The sequence below is a fragment of the Callionymus lyra genome, chromosome 13 (assembly GCF_982586985.1).
Source record: "Callionymus lyra chromosome 13, fCalLyr1.hap1.1, whole genome shotgun sequence".
Taxonomy (NCBI): Eukaryota; Metazoa; Chordata; class Actinopteri; order Syngnathiformes; family Callionymidae; genus Callionymus; species Callionymus lyra.
Window position 1 is genome coordinate 15,366,762 of NC_141830.1, and position 16,441 is coordinate 15,383,202.

The following is a 16,441-nucleotide window of genomic DNA, read 5'->3' on the forward strand; positions in this document are numbered from 1 at the left end:
TATCTCCTCCTTTTAAAATATTCTGACAATAGCGGATTTTAAGTTTATTGTTGTTGTTGTTTTTCTGTGATTTGTATTGGAATATTTTATAAGCACACGTTCTACGTTTCAGATTCATTTTTTGAAACACATATTTGTATTTCTTTATGTAGTTGGTCATATTTTGTTGACAGAAAATAAATAAAAGTGGGGTCCTCCCTTATCACTGAGAGAAGAGTGGTCGCACCTAAAACTTTATTTTTTTTATTTCTTACTTTGACTTTCACTTAATTCCCAGCTGTTCACATATTGTGAGGTTAAAATCCCTTTTAAATATACTTTTTATTGTGACCACAGCAGATTAATTTATCCTCACCAGTTTTATGAGAGCCTTGGTTCCTGCAAGGGTTTGAGTCACTTAAATTAACTTTTTTTTTAAATAATCTGAACATTTAAAGACATTATATTATATCATATTATAATAAATTATATTACATTATATTTCATTGTGTCGTGTCGCACCATGCTTTGCTTTGTTATGTGGTAATGTCATGCTATGCTATGCTATAGTTTATCTATCTATGCTATGCTATGTTATGTTATGTTATGCTATGCTATGCTATCCTAAAGTTTATATATCTATGCTATGTTATTTTATGTTATGTTATGCTATCCTAAAGTTTATCTATCTATACTAAGTTATGTTGTGTTATGCTATGCTATCCTAAAGTTTATCTATCTATGCTATGCTATGTTATGCTATGCTATCCTAAAGTTTATCTATCTATTTTATGCTATGCTATCCTAAAGTTTATCTATCTATGTTATGCTATGTTATTTTCTGTTATTTTATGCTATGCTATCCTAAAGTTTATCTATCTATGCTATGTTATGTTATGCTATGCTATCCTAGAGTTGATCTATCTATGTTATGCTATGCTATCATAAAGTTTATCTATCTATGCTATGTTATGCTATGTTATGCTATGTTATGCTATGTTATGCTATGCTATGCTATCCTAAAGTTGATCTATCTATGTTATGCTATGCTATCATAAAGTTTATCTATCTATGCTATGTTATGCTACGTTATGTAATGCTATGCTATGCTGTGCGTTATACTGCTATACAATATACATACAAATTTTCACTTTTATATATAAAAAACATGTGTATACTATCATATCATAAGCAAAAAAATTAGATAAATATTCATAAAATGTGTTTTTATATATATATACTTTATATATATATATATATATAATTTACATTAAATTATCAGTATTGATCCTTTAATTATTGTTTGGCCAATTTCTTTTTTGAGAGCTCATGTATTGGATACAAAAGTGTGTCATTGCTTCTACACAATAACGTAAAGGCGAGTCTTTAAACTAAGACCACGCGTCTTATAAAACATGAGTGTATCATGGCATCAGCTTGGATTTGTGTACAGAGCCGAACCAATAGTTGTCACGCCAGAGAGTTTTGTGTCTAGCCGTGTGCTGTGTGTGTGTGTGTGTGTGTTTCCGTGTTTGACGAGGGCAAACAGTGGCCGTCAGGAGTGTGTCGCTGAGCTAAGAGAGGCCATGTCAAACAGAGCTTGGTATTTCCTTTCCCCCCCTCTTCTTCCCCTCTCACGCTTCTCTCTATCACTTTCTCTGCCGATGCATGATCTACCACTCTGTGGCATGTGGAAAGGGGAGCCGTCGCCATGGTAACGTAAAGCCCGAGTCGGCGAGGGAGAGAGAGAGAGGTAGGGGGGCGAGACAGGGGGGCTAACATTCATGTCAACCAGGAGCGACCTAATGCACGGCCCACACACACAACAAGCCAGTGATCAAGATTACAAAAGAGACTCTGTGCAGGGACTTACTTATAAGGTTATGGAGCCGGAGATATCAGGGGCCGGGCCCCGCACTAACTGGACCCAATGAGATTACCGCGGACACAGGCGGAGCGAGAGCGAGCGGCGGGCCGACGACAAATCTATCCATCACAATCTATCTGTGCAACATGACCACATTTTGTGAGGTGGTTATTCTGAGGAAGAGGTGGTCATGTGACTTTTTAATGAGCGTGCGGTCCATACGGAAAATTGAATTCCACTTCTTGACATCCATCATAAAACGTACGGCGTGAGAGGCGGAGAGACAAACATTTAGGCTAAACCTAGGCAAGACAACCCCAGCTCTTGAAGCGGTCGCAATGTGTGAAACATTGCCTTTGCGGCAGATCGTGGGGGGGGGTGATTTGTGGAACAAAAACTGACCCCTGAGAAAAAAATGGCAGCTGTTTAATTGTGGCGAAAAGTGCAGCCTTGAGGAACAAACGACTTTGGCTCGTGTGCTTTCCACCTCTATTGTCGCTTTTCCTCTCCATCGTTTAATACCAGAAAGACCCCCCTGTGGTGCGGAGACCACCTTTGCTCGGGGTCGCTAAGTAAAAAAAAAATAACCAGGTAGATAAAATACAATTAAACAACTTGCTGGTTCCATTCCATATGTCTGTGTGGAAGTATTGGCTTTGATTTCATTACCACAGTCTTTAAAACATACAGAGGTTGAAAATATAAATAAATAAAACACAAAATCAAGATTTACATGTTTGAATAATTAGCATGTAGGAAGCTTTTATTGAAAAACATCTTTTTTAAAACTTTATTCTCCACATGATAACATTTAAATGCATAATAATGATGATTTACCACACTTTTTAAAATGTTAAAAATTCATTTTTTCCTCAGATACTTTTTGTATTTTATATTTTAGCTTGCCTGTTAATATCCTATATCACTTAAAGTTCAACTAATGTGTCTATTTGTACAAAACTCTCTTTTATTAGAAGTATTTTTTACATTAGAAAATGTGCTTAAGCCCCGCCCACTGAAAAACACTATAACCACACTCACTCTGCTGTGATTGGTCAAGCCTCAAGGTTTGTCTCCGCAAGTCATTAATCCTGGAAGTCTCCCTCCTTCAAGGGACTTGTTGTATAAACAAAGTGGGGCATAATTACAGCCGGCTGGAGGAGGAGTTATATAACTCTCGTAACCTCTCTTTCGCTGAGATTTTAGACGGGGAATGACTTTATAAAGTAATAACTTCAAAACATGGTCGTGATGAAGGAGTTGCTACATCTTTAAGAGGAAGACTTTAACCTTTCTAGTCAGGAGAGTTGGGTTTTCACTTACTGTAAGTGTAAGACTGGACTGAAATTAACTTGGCGACATTTGAGTTAAAGATTATAGTCTCAGCTGAAGCGGTCTTGACTACAACTTGCTTATATATCCACAGGATTTTATAGCCATTTTTTTTTTACAAGTATACATTGTTTTATCTTTTAAAACGTGTTAGAAATGTTTTTTTTCGGTATTCATTTTTTAATATTAAAGATCAATTGATGGTCTTGAAAGAAAACATTCTCATATATAGGTCAAGAATATACATTATCCTCGGACTGCTCAATAAAGCTGCAGTGAGAGGAAGTAGTTGCGGCCACTGTGGCGGCTGAAACGGCGTCCGAGGATTGCCGATAAACCACCATCTCCACACGGATTCTCTATTGCTCTGGAGTCCAGGCATCGGAAGGTCACTTGAGAACAGTAACGGATTTGTTCCAAAGCCATTCCATCATCCCGGGCTGCAGGTTCCGGGCGTTGTGTTGCAGAAACGGGAATATTTGTCTTGTCTTGCGAGGATATGTGCTCTTCACATAGCTTTGGCTAAAACCGTGTTTTGGGACGTATAAGCCGGTGATTCACGGCTCGAGTTCTTTTTCCCCAGGCGTCGAGGCCACAACATGGTCTTTGGAGAACAGCAGCTGTGCATGGACATCATATTGAAATTGATGAGTCTTGAAGGTTTTCGCCCAAAAACTTGTTAACCTTTTTTTTTTTCTTAGAAATGTCTTAAATAGAAAAGAGTTTTGCATTTAATCATTCCGGCGTTTATTCCATTTTGACCTTCAAAAATTCCAAAAAAGTCACAAGGCGAGGGAAGCCAGTTGAAAGTAAATGAAACAGATCTACTCCCATCCCTGCGAGGAATGCAAATGATCGGCGTCTGAGATGAGGGAAGTTAGACAAGAGAGACATCTGAAATAGACACACATGCGGGATAAACCGAGGAAGATTGTGTCTCATTGAGTAGCTGGAGGGATTTTTATTTGTGTTATTTGAAGAGCCACTCAGCCAATTTCTCATCTGGAGCTCACTTTATTTGTCATAAGGAGTTAAATGCTTCCGCTGAAGAAAGCCGCCTCAAAAGTCTGGAGGGAAATCTTCCGACGCAAAAATCAGCATTATCTCTCAGGGGTCCGAGGTTAATGAGTTCCAACAGCAGGCCTGCGTTAGCGTCCCGATGTATAGAGTTTGAATTCAGGTGGTATTTATGACACAGGAGCAGGAACTAATGAAAGGCATTCGTGTGTTGCCTTATGGGAAAACCTGGGGTTTGTGGCGCGCATCAAACACAAGTGAATAAGAATTTAGGGGGAATTCAATTTCTCAGTGCTTAAAGTGAAATTTCACTCATTTAATACTCACCCTCATGTGGACTAAATTGGGATTATTTTCAGAATGATCTGTTCTTACTAGAGTCATAGGAAAAATCTAATTCCATTTTAATGTCGCGACTGGATCTTAGTTTTCTTGCACCAAAAAGATACTTCAAAAACATCCAAATACCTCCGTGTTGCTCGTCTTTAAAGTCCATCTTGTATTGAGGCCTCGACGAGACTAATTGTTCCGGAAAAACATAAACAAGTCGATATTTTAAGATCGTTTGAAGCAGAAGTTTATAGAATAACATGCCTGTTTCTCTTTATACTTTTGCTACAAACAAGCTTAAATTATAAATTTACAATTCCTCTCGTTGAGGTTTTTGGACGTTACAGATTAACACCACGGAAGTAGTAGTTGGATGATTTTAAGTATATTTTTAGTGTCTAAAATGAATTTATATTTTTGCCTTTAACTCTAAAAAGAACAGATTATTCTAAAAATAATCCCAACCCTTAGTCGACATAGAAAATGAGTTTGAATTTTGGGTAAACTAACCATGAAAGACTTAAACGGCAGACGATTTTGTTACGTCCTTGTTAATTTGAGGAAAATGGAAGTAAGTTTTAAAAAACTGACGGCTCAACTTCACCACCGCCTGCTGCTCAGTCGACACCATCAGACATACTGGACGTGGCAGAGCCCAGCGGTCGTTGGTAATTGAATGATTTGCAGCGGCCTTAACTCATTTATGACGCTTTCCCGCTCAATTTAACCTTGCTTTGCTCATCAATATTGCCCTGTTGGCCTCCTCAGACGGTCAGCAAATTCTCATCGAGCTGTTCCCAGGTCTTATCGGGCTCCGATCGTGTTTTCACTCAAGCATTTCCTCTGTCCTCCACACTCACCTTCCTGTCATTTTTGCAAGTTTTCTTCTCTTTTTTTTTTGGCAGGGACTCTGGTGTTAAAAACCACTTCTCTTTCATTCCAGTTCCTCGTAGCGTGATCCAAAATGGCGCCCGGGTCCGGAGCCAGGCACTCTTCCCTGTGATCAGACCCCTGCCGGTCAGCCCAGTCGGGAGCAGAACATCCGCCATAAGGTGCGTGAACTTTATGACAGAGTAGTTCTGACGGTCTAAAATGATGCTTTTGTAGAATCCTGACCTCTCAGAGATTTCCAGATCTGTGTTAATGGTAAGGGGTTATAACAGGGGGCAGAAGACCCCCTTGAAAATTCAAATATGTCCAATTTTGATGAAGATAAAAATCGCTTGAAAATTCTACCGACTACTGACCTCTCAATGAATGGTTTAGAGGTAGGGGGAACTCAATTAGGTCAAAGGAAAGGGGGCACAAAAGGGGGGCAGAAGACCTGATGAGATAAACATGAATACATTAAATTTTGATTAAATGTAAAGATCATGTATTATGTACTAAGTAAGGAAGGTTTCTAGGATTTCAGCTTCTTTTGTTAAATATAAAGGGACAGAAAATGGGAGGGAGAAAATGAAATGTGTCCTATTTTGATGAAGACAAAACCGCTTGGAAATTATCAATTAGATTCCCGACCTCTCATTAAACGGTTAAGAGGAGAGGGCACCTCAATCGGGTCAAGAGAAAGAGGGGCACAAAAGAACCCTATGATATAAATGAATACATCTAATTCTACATGTATCACATACTAAGTAAGGGAGGTTTCTAGAATTTCTGCTACTTTTGGTAAATGTAAGGGGGCAAAAGCGGGGGGCGGAGGGCAGAGACCCCACTGATAATTCAAATGTATCAAATTTTAAAGAAATTAAAAAAAACATTTATAACATAGTAAGTGTTAAGTATAAGGGGCAGAAAAGAGGGGCAGAAGACCCCCTTGAAAATTCAAACATGTCCAATTTCGATGAAGACAAATTGCTTGAAATTTTGTATGTAGACTAGACGGGGCACGATTTCTAGAATCCAAGATTCTTTAGTTAGAAATAGTAAGCAAAAGACCCCCATGAAAATTCATGTCCAATTTCGATAAAGACAAATTTGCTTGACAATTATCATGTAGATTAAATGCTTCAAAGTCAAGGGCAACTCAATCAGGTGAGGAGGGACAAAAGGGGGACTTTTAGATGTATTACATACTAAGTAAGGGAGGTTTCCAGAATTTCAGCTACTTTTAGTAAATGTAAGGGGGCAGAAAGGGGGGCAGAAGACCCCCCTGAATATTCAAATGTGTCTACTTATGAGGAAATTTTGAAAAATATTTAATTACATAATTAGTGAGGGAGATTTCCAGAAGAATATATATGTATTGTGTTAAGTATAAGGGGCAGAAAAGAAGGGCAGAAGACCCCCTTGAAAGTTCAAACATGTCAAATGTTGATAAAGTATAGTAGAGGGGAATAAAGACCCCCTTGAAAATCCCAACATTTTCAATTTCGATGAAGACAAATTGCTTGAAAATGTATATGTAGACTAGACTGACCACGATTTTCCAGAATCCATAAAAAGTCAGCAAAAGACCCCCATGAGCTTTCAAACATGTCCAAATGTAGTGAAAATTCCTACTATATTTAATAAATACTCAACCAGGATGATTTTCCAGAAGTTTGAGTCTTGAGATTCTTCCCTGTCAATGGTTGACGGATGACAAGCCTCTATGGAATGATAAGTTGACGCCTCAGTCGAGCGGTCAGGAGTCACACGGACACACCCAACACTAACCTTTCAAGCGAATGATACACTTCTAGTTTGCATAATTGAATGCCTCCTGTGAAAAAAATAAAAGTCAAAGCATTCACACGCTCCCCGCGGTGTCAAGCGTCCTGCCCAGGTGTGTTGGTATAACGGTCTTCGGAGTGTGCAAACAGGTTTATTAGAGGGAGAGGCCTTTGTGATTCAAAGAAGATTTGGAGCATGCATGGACATGCACATCCATCATAAGAGCACAAGAGTATGATGGTCTGCTCGGCCTGATGAATTAAACATAGCCAAAGTCTCACTAAAGGTATGCAGTGAATATTTGATCACTGTAAGAGGTGCGTGTTTTCCTTATAAGATATTAATATGACGACCCCCTTTTTTTTTTTTCATTCTGCGGGGAGGGACCAACCGGGGGGGACGGGGGCCACGCCGCTCTTGATTTATTTGTTGTCGGGCTCCAGCGCTGTCTGTTAATGCCTCATTGACAAAAGGGTGTCTCCTGACTAACAGAGCAAAGTATGTGCGGTGTATTCATAATGCATAAGCAGATGTGTTCAGGGACGCTGGTGATGGGGCTTTGTTCCAGTCATCCGTCTGATTTGTCTGCTCAGCTAGACGTAGGATCCTCTGGGACCAAAAAAATATTTTTTTTAAGCATGTTTGAGGATTCATTTGAATTGTTTTTTAAAAGTCAAGAAACTGTGTCCACTCAGGTCATGAAGGCCACATGTGTCTGACCCTGAATGACCCAAGAAATAGAACCTGAGTCCTTCTACGATTCTGCTGTGCTTGTCTCACGATGACATGTCATTTTTAACAAGGATGACTCATTTCTAGAAAAAAGACATAAAATGAGCAGCTAGCATATTTCTTTTATTTCATTAAAAGTGCAAAATATTTTTTTTACATGATGGTCAATCATTGTTTTTGGAATCTACCTTTTTGAGACCTTGGTTGTTGAAAAGGTTTGAGTGATTTCATCAACTGTCCCTGTGATTTTTATACGGGAAATAATGCTTCTTTAAATTAATAAAGAAATATAAAAAACATTTTTTTTAACTAATAACAGTTATTCTGTTAGAGGGCCGTGATTATACATTTAAACTCATGGGGCCAAAGATCATTTAGAAACCAATAATATTTTTTATTTATTTGTATTATTCATCACTAGCATCTAAATATACACTTTTTGTTTTGTTCTTTTAAAATTTGTTATTATTTATTGACCCTTTAAGTCAATATAAAAAAACACAGATTTATTTTATTTTTTAAACAAAAAAAAACATATAATATACAATAAAATATTCTAATTTAAGAATATTTCACTTAATTCTCTACTTGTGCGCCTTAATGTTTACTAGATGGCCCCTCACAACAGCCTCTGTATAGAATGTGGCCCCTCAGGGAATTTAAATGCTGTATATTCATCATTTCTTTGACTTCTGGGTCATGATAAAATGTTATTATCAATATCATGTCATATGTGTATAAGGTAATATGAAGATATTTTGTCCTAAATGATTTTTGTGGAAAAAAAAAAAAAAAATGTAACCCTTAAAAGCTCATCCATCTTTGGACTGTTTTAGATTTGACCAATATTTCTGTAGACCAGTGGTGGGCAATTACATTTCCTCGGGGGGCCACATGTTATACAGTGACTGTTGCGAGGGGCCATCAAGTAAAAAATAAAGCAGCGAAAAGCCTAAATAAAGAAGGAAAACCTTTAGTTAAAAAATAAATAAATAATAATAATTTTATTATATTATATTTGACCTAATAAAAATGTTTGATTTGATATAAAAAAAAATTTTTTTTATTTGATTCACTTAAAATAATCACAAAACAAAAACAACAAAAGCTTTTGGAGTTGAGCTAGTGATAAATAAACACAAAATAAATGGCTAGTTCCTACATTACCTTTGACCTCACAAGGGCCACATAAATGGGAGTATAAAATTCCATTGTAAATTTAAGATTCGAACCTGTGACCTTCTTGCCTTAAGGTTAAAATAAGCAGCTATAATTCAGGTTGAAATGAAGTTTCCAAGAAGATGATTTCATCCGCGCACGTGTCACGAGCCGGACCGCCTGGTGTGTTGACGGTGTGTTGTCGTCTGCAGATCATGCGTGGGAGATTACCTAAAGAGAGGACACGACAGCCCGCTGCGCTACTCGCCGCCTCTCTGCGGCGAGGACCTTCAGGACGACCACACCTACAGCACAGCCAAGTCTCCCAGCAGGCTCAGCTCTTCCCAAGCCTCGCTGGACGACGACAACATCATCGCGGTGGAGGTGGAATCCGATGTCAAGCAGGAGCCCCGGGAGATCCCGCTGGATCCTCTGGTCGCCGCGGCGACGACCCCCAACTCCCAGCAGCCCCCGCGCGGACCACGACGTACTCTGGGCACGGGCGCCGGGACTCTGGCGGGGAGCAGCCTGCTCTGGACCAAAAGCCGGGCGAGGGGGGTCGGCGACACGCTGCCGCTGAAGAAGCGGCGGGCGGCGACGGTGGAGAAGCCGGAGAGCGACGACGAGGAGATGAAGGAGGCGGCGGGGTCGTTGCTTCACCTGGCCGGGGTCAGAGCCTGCCTCAACAACATCACAAACCGCACTGCCAAGGGCCAGAAGGAGCAGAAAGAGCCCCTGAGAAACTAAAAACAAACAAAAAAAGACATACACAACCGATGATACACAAGCGCACACACAACCCTCGACACACAGGTCAACAGGTAACATTCGAACACTCATCATCTCCCTCTAACTATCTGCAGGGCATTAGGTGAATCCTACTTATTTGTGGCAATATCAAAAATCTATGTTTTCCTACATGTTCAGCAACACTAACATCACTGGGTATTTTTCTCATGTGTCTCTTGTTGTTTCCGTTGTTAAAAAGGGGATGAAAGCCATAAAAACGAGCATGTTTTGTCATCGATTTGGACAACATAACGAGCAGAAGATGGCTGTTTGTCTTTTGGTGTTTGTTTCTATGTGAATCTGTAGCAATCTTTGCGGTGATGCCAGTCGAAGCGGGAGTTTAAAAAAAAAAAAAAACACACAAAAAAAAAAAAAAACCCAGATCTCTTTTGCTGCTCACTAGCATCACTCTTCTGTAACCACGAGCACAAATGTGAGACTGTGCCAAAGAGAAGCGACCAGGTTGCTTCATGTAGCCGAACACGACAGCTTGACATAAAAAAAAAAGAAAGAAAGAAAACAAGTAGTAGGGAAGCGCTTACCAGAACGACCTTTAGTGTCAACATAATTGTAAAACCCAATGTGATATATATAAATATATATATATTCATGCACTTAAGATTACTTTACACCACTTATAGTTGACGCATCGTGTGGGGGGGAGAAAAACATGGTTTATTTCAAGAGCACTCATACTATTTAAGAAAAGCTATATAAAAAATGTTTAAAAAAAAGCTCATCACCATAGAGATGGATAGCGTGCCGGGTCTGAGGCAATATCTCCTTCATTTTGTTGTTGTTGTTGTTGTTGCATAATGTAAACGTCCCTGCGACCCCCGACCCCCCCGAACCCTTCCCGGTACTTCCGTCGATAGAAGCCTGGTTAAGAAAGTGTAGCTTCCAGAAGCTGCCACACCTTCCTCTTTGTCTGACAAAGATCTTGATCTGTGGGTTTTTTCTGTTTGTCTGTTTATCCTCACTCTACCCTCATAAAGATATAAGCAATTTGCCCCATCGCGGGCAACTCTGTAAAAAGGTTAGAAAATATTTTATTTTTTTCCTTTTCTTAATTGAAGCAATTTGACCTGCAGGACTTTTCTCAGTTATATTGCATGGGTGCTTGTAAATAAGATAAGAAGCAAATCTTTTTTATTCAAAGAACATGTAAGATAAACGATGTATTTAGCATGAAGCATGACTTATTTTCATATAAACCTTGATCCTAGAGGAAAGGGAAAAAGAAAAAAAAAAAAAAAAAAAAAAGTTTTGCCGCCAATTCTTGTACCCATGATGATGATGACGATGATGATGATGATGATGATGATTCAGTTTTTGTTTTTTAATTTGGGTTCAGAGCGGGCTCACGGAAACTTCAGGAAGGAGATCACGAATAGAGATTCCGACAGTGACGCCGAGTCACTTCGTTGGCCCCCCCCCCCCCGTCGCCCCATCGTCTTCTGCCCGTACAGTGATGTGGGTGTTCAGTGTCGACCCCCCGGTGTTACTTTCGGAACATGGAGTGTGTGAGCGCCTCCCCCCCCCCCAAAAAAAACAAAAAACAACCCCACACGCCCTTTAACATTGTGCCTGCCTGCCCTCAGTGTCATGTGTTGACAGACTCTTGTCAACTGTCATTATTTATAACAGTATTGTTTTTGTTTTTATTTTCCTTCTATTTGTGTGTGTGTGTGTGTGTGTGTGTGTGTGTGTGTGTGTGTGTGTGTGTGTACATTTGTCCTCCACTGATGGCTGTACATGTCTGGAACAGATGGGCTTCAAAGACTCTCGGTTTTGCTGAGAGAACCTCACATCTTCAAAAATGGCAACATAGGAAGACTTGAAAAGAGATCAATGTGCTGCTGTTTTTTTTTCTGTTTTTGTTTTTTGTTACATTCACGCGTTCTTTCCCTGCTCTCTCTTTGAACGGAGCTCAGTTTCTAACAGTGTTTCTATTGCAGAGTTCAAATGTTTGCACTGCCAAAAAAAACTTGCCAATACGTTTATATTAGAGCTGCTTTAAAACAAAAGGAAACATTATCTTAAATCATATAAAGGTTGTGTCTGATCACTGTCTTTTTCTCTGGCATTAATTCAATAAGAGGCATTTAAAGGTGGGGTAGGTGAATTTCAAAATGTATTTTTGAAAAAATTAAACCGCTTTTCCTCCGGGCTCCATCTACCGTATTTATTGTACTATACGAGACACTTAAAATCCTTAAATGTACTCATGAATCCAGTGCACCTTTAACTCTGATTGCACTTACTGTCCTTGGCAGATTTTATGAGGTATATGGAACCGAAAAATCTGTCAAAATGTTTTAGTAAGACTTGGTTAAGCTACGAAACCGCGCCGCGAGGCTCGTCAGTGGTATACCTGCTCATTGATATTGCGCTTTATAATCCGAAGAATACGGTAAATTTCCATTTGATTGATGTATCACCGTTTAATTATTTCCAACGGACCCCTTAAAACGATTGTTCTAGTGCTACATAGTTAAGTGGAACCGATTGAGCCGTGAAGGGAAATAGTAAAAGTGTGAAAGAAAAAAAAAGATCTCCTACCCTTCCTTTAAATAAATGTATACATTTTCTCCAGGCCTTTTTTTTTCCTCTACATGGGGAACCTTGGAAGAGTCCACTCGCATCTACTGTATGTGTCCAGATGAGCGTTCAAGGTCGTTGGTATCTAAGGGCTTTTGCCACACATGTTGTCATCGCGGTGTCGAGAAGATCTGACCGGTGCTTCCAGGAGTGTTCGACGTGTCATTTTTTTGGCATTCTTCATGTGAATTTCAAAAAAAAGTTTGTTCATTCGTCCACATAAGACCAGGTGATCAACCCAGGAGTTTAGACCTCTGCCAAGCAGCTCACTTCCAACACATACTGTGATTTTCACCCGCTATTATTGTACAACTGGTATCTTTATAACTGGTTCATTCTACAAAACCGGTGCCATTATCTGCCACTTTTAAGATATAAGTAAACGTACAAGTCCATAATAATATTGTTTTCTTTTTTATTGTGACTTTTTTCAAGTTAATTCCACATCACATTAACTGCAGTTAGCACTATTATTAACTAGCTATGCTAGCAAGTAATATATATATATTTTTTAATGTATCACAGGGTTGTAAAGTTAACCAAAACAGACCAAAAAAAAACAAACTATGTATCTCAAAAGGTGTGTATTGTTTGAGACCTTGGCTCCTGTAAGGCTTTAAAAGATATCGCTTTGAGAAACAGTGTCTTTGTAATAGCCAGAACATGGAAGTGTTGCAGGGTAGAATTTTTGTACGGAAAATTATGCCTTTATATCGATTGTGTTTTATTCGCATAATACTTTACTTTACTATAATTTTTTTTAAATCAAAATTCTATTTGCTAATTGAGAAGTTTTCCATCTAAAATAACACTGAATTGTATTTTTTTTAATTAATACTTTTATTTGGCAGTTAAGGCACTGATTTCCTGGAATGTTCCAGACATCTAGTTAAAATAAAAATGACCAAAACTAAAGTTAAATGAAGCCAACATTAGCATCCCAGAGGTTATCTTGCACAACCCAGTAGAATTCACAGACAATAGTTGAAAGTGTGGCCCTTATAACGGGGGCCACATGGAGTCTATCCGGGTGTATTAATCAGGAAAACCCACTGAGATGTTATAATCGATTACTTCTACCAAACAATTCCTGGAATAATCATTTTAAAAACAACTTATTTTGTAGTTTAAAGCTGGTGAAGAGTGTAACCTCCTTGGGTGGAACTGGGGATCCAAACCTGATGGACTCTCACACTAACCATCGTCAGTTCACTTAACGCCTCCAGCAACATCAGTACAACCTCTCGTTGCTTTTTTTTGTTTTCTCATCAAAATCCAGCAAAAAGCCTTTCAAAAACACACACACACTCTCACACACACCAGTGAAGTGTCACCACCTGTAGCATGCATCGGCTTTTCCACGTCCGACACACGAGGAGAGCGATCGGTCTGAGTCTCGCGGCCCGGGGTCAAGAACTGTTTGCCGTCACAATCCACTCGTATGGATTGTCCTTCTGTGTGTGTGGAGCATGTCAATGGGAGATTCTGTTCCTTGAGCAAACAACTTTCTTTTTCTTTTTTTTCCCTCCCCTCTGACTCACTCTGTGACATGGCAGGGCTGAGTATCTCGTCCCGACCACAGCTGGGTATTTAAAAACAAGGTGAAAATAACTCGCTGCCCGAACAGTGTTTTTTTTTTTGTTTAACTACCTGCCAAACACGCAGCAAACAGTTGCCATTTTTTATTTGAATTAACTCAAAAATGTGTTGCCGTTTATCTCAAGTGCTGATTTTCTTTATTTTCTTTATTTTTTTCTGTCTGAGCCGAAGTTTAGAAAGCCATAGGTTAGAGATGTCAAAACTGTTTTTGAGTGCCCAGGTGTGAGGACATCCAGGTGTTGGGTTTTCTTTGATTTTTTTTCTTTACCGGTAAATGTTTAATCCTCTCCTTTATTGTGCAATCATATTGCCAAAGAATGATTTCAAAACCTATTCCATCACTACGTGTAAATATCAACGTTGTCCAATACCGTGGCAAAAAAATATATAAATGTTGTTTTATTTTGTTTTCCATTTTCTGAAAAACTACAATGATGTTTATGTGATGTATTGTCTTCCAGTTGGTTGCAATAATAAAAAAAAAATCAAGTTGCGGAAAATCTGTCTCGCTCTTTTTGGAACTTAAGCTAAGGTGTGAAAAGTGAGTTACCGTAAGAAAAAACTTTGAAAAAAACTATAAATATAAATTCAACATTGTTGTTTTCTAACATAAACAAATACATGGATCATGCATTCATACTGATTTTTTTTTTTTTTTAATCAACGGATTCAAAAGCCGTCAAATTACAACGTTAAATCTTGTAACATTACGACATTTTGATTTGTTAGGTAACAACTTTGTTGAAAGTAGGTTGTTATACTCAGACTTTTTAATCTCGTAATATTAGGACTTTTTTTAACTTGTAGTTTACGATTTAAAATCTTGTAATGAAAAAGTCGCAATAATCCGATTTTTATTTTGTAACATTACGACTCAAGTTACAAAGTCATTAGGTTACAACTTCAAAATAAACAACATTACACTTTTCTAAATTCCCGGTATTACGAATTTTAAAGTTTGAATATTAGGACTTTTTATTTCGTAACAGTACAATTTTTTATCAATAAGGTTGTTATATTACGACTTTAAAGTTTAAAAGACACTTTATAATCCTGTAACATTACAACCCTATAAATTGTCATAATTTTTGATCTCGTAACTTTCTAAACTCGTAGTATTACGATTTTTAAAAAAAACTAAGATATGAAAATTAAAATATGGAATATCACAATTTTGTAAAATTCCAACTTTTAAAGTCATTGGGTTACGACTTTAAAAATCACAATTTTAAAACGTACTAAACTTTTAGTATTACTACTTAAAATCTTGTTTTAAAATGACTTTAAAGTTGGAATATTACAACTCTTTAATCCCATAATATTACAACCCTTAGAGATGTTGGGGTACGAAAGAACAACTCGAAAAGTTTTCATACTTTTTGATCTTGTGACATTACGACTTTAAAGGTTGTCATATTACGACTTTCTAAACTCGTAGTATTATGATTTTAAAAAAAAAACTTGCGTAAAGGCTTTAAAATATGAAATATCACAAGTTTAATTTTGTAACATTACGACTTTTAAAGTCATTAGGTTACGACCTTCAAGATCACAATGTTAAAACTTTCTAAACTTGTAGTATTACTACTTAAAATCTTGTAGTAAAACGAGTTTAAAAGTTGGAATATTACAACTTTTAAATCCCGTAATTAGAGTATTATGACAAAATTAACTAGTTTTTAAATTTAGAATATCATGACTCTTAATTTTGAAACATCACGACTTTTAAAGTTACAAGGTTACGAATATAAAAGTCAAAATATTAAAACTTTACGACTTTAAATAGTTGAACGGCTTTAAAAGTTGTAATATTACAACTTTTTAATCCCGTAAGTATATTATGAATTATATTATATTAAAATATTTGAGTCGTTCAGTTACGACTCGAAAAGTCTTTATGCTAAGATTTTTTAAATATCAACATATAAAGAGTTTCTAAACTCTTAGTATTACTACTTTAAATCTTGTAGTTAAACAACTTTAAAAGTGGGAATATTACACCTTTTGAATCCCGTATTATATTTCAACATTTTGAGTCGTTCGGTTACGACTCGAAAAGTCTTTATGATAAGACCTTTTTCTCTCGTCATATTACGACTTTCTAAACTTGAGTATTACGATAAAAAAATTAACAAGTTGTGTAACAGCTTTAAATTTAAAATATCATGACTTAATTTTGAAACATCACGACTTATAAAGTTACAAGGTTACGAACTTAAAAGTCAAAATATTAAAACTTTACGACTTTAAATCTTGAGCAAAACGACTTTAAAAGTTGGAATATTATAACTTTTTAATCCTGTAATTATATTATGAATTTATATTAAAATATTTAAGTCGTTCGGTTACGATTTGAAAAGTCTTTATACTAAGACTGTT

General features: G+C 37.5%; 1 protein-coding gene across 1 annotated transcript in view; it reads left to right on the forward strand.

The window, feature by feature from the left end:
* Positions 1–14,562, forward strand: part of ches1 (checkpoint suppressor 1) — a 69,933-nt gene extending 55,371 nt beyond the window's left edge. Inside the window, exons 5-6 of the mRNA XM_087806284.1 lie at positions 5,469–5,577; positions 9,286–14,562. Of these exons, the coding sequence (XP_087662410.1) occupies positions 5,469–5,577; positions 9,286–9,820 (644 nt within the window). The 3' untranslated portion in view covers positions 9,821–14,562. The remainder of the gene's footprint in view (positions 1–5,468; positions 5,578–9,285) is intronic.
* The last annotated feature ends 1,879 nt before the right edge of the window (positions 14,563–16,441 follow it).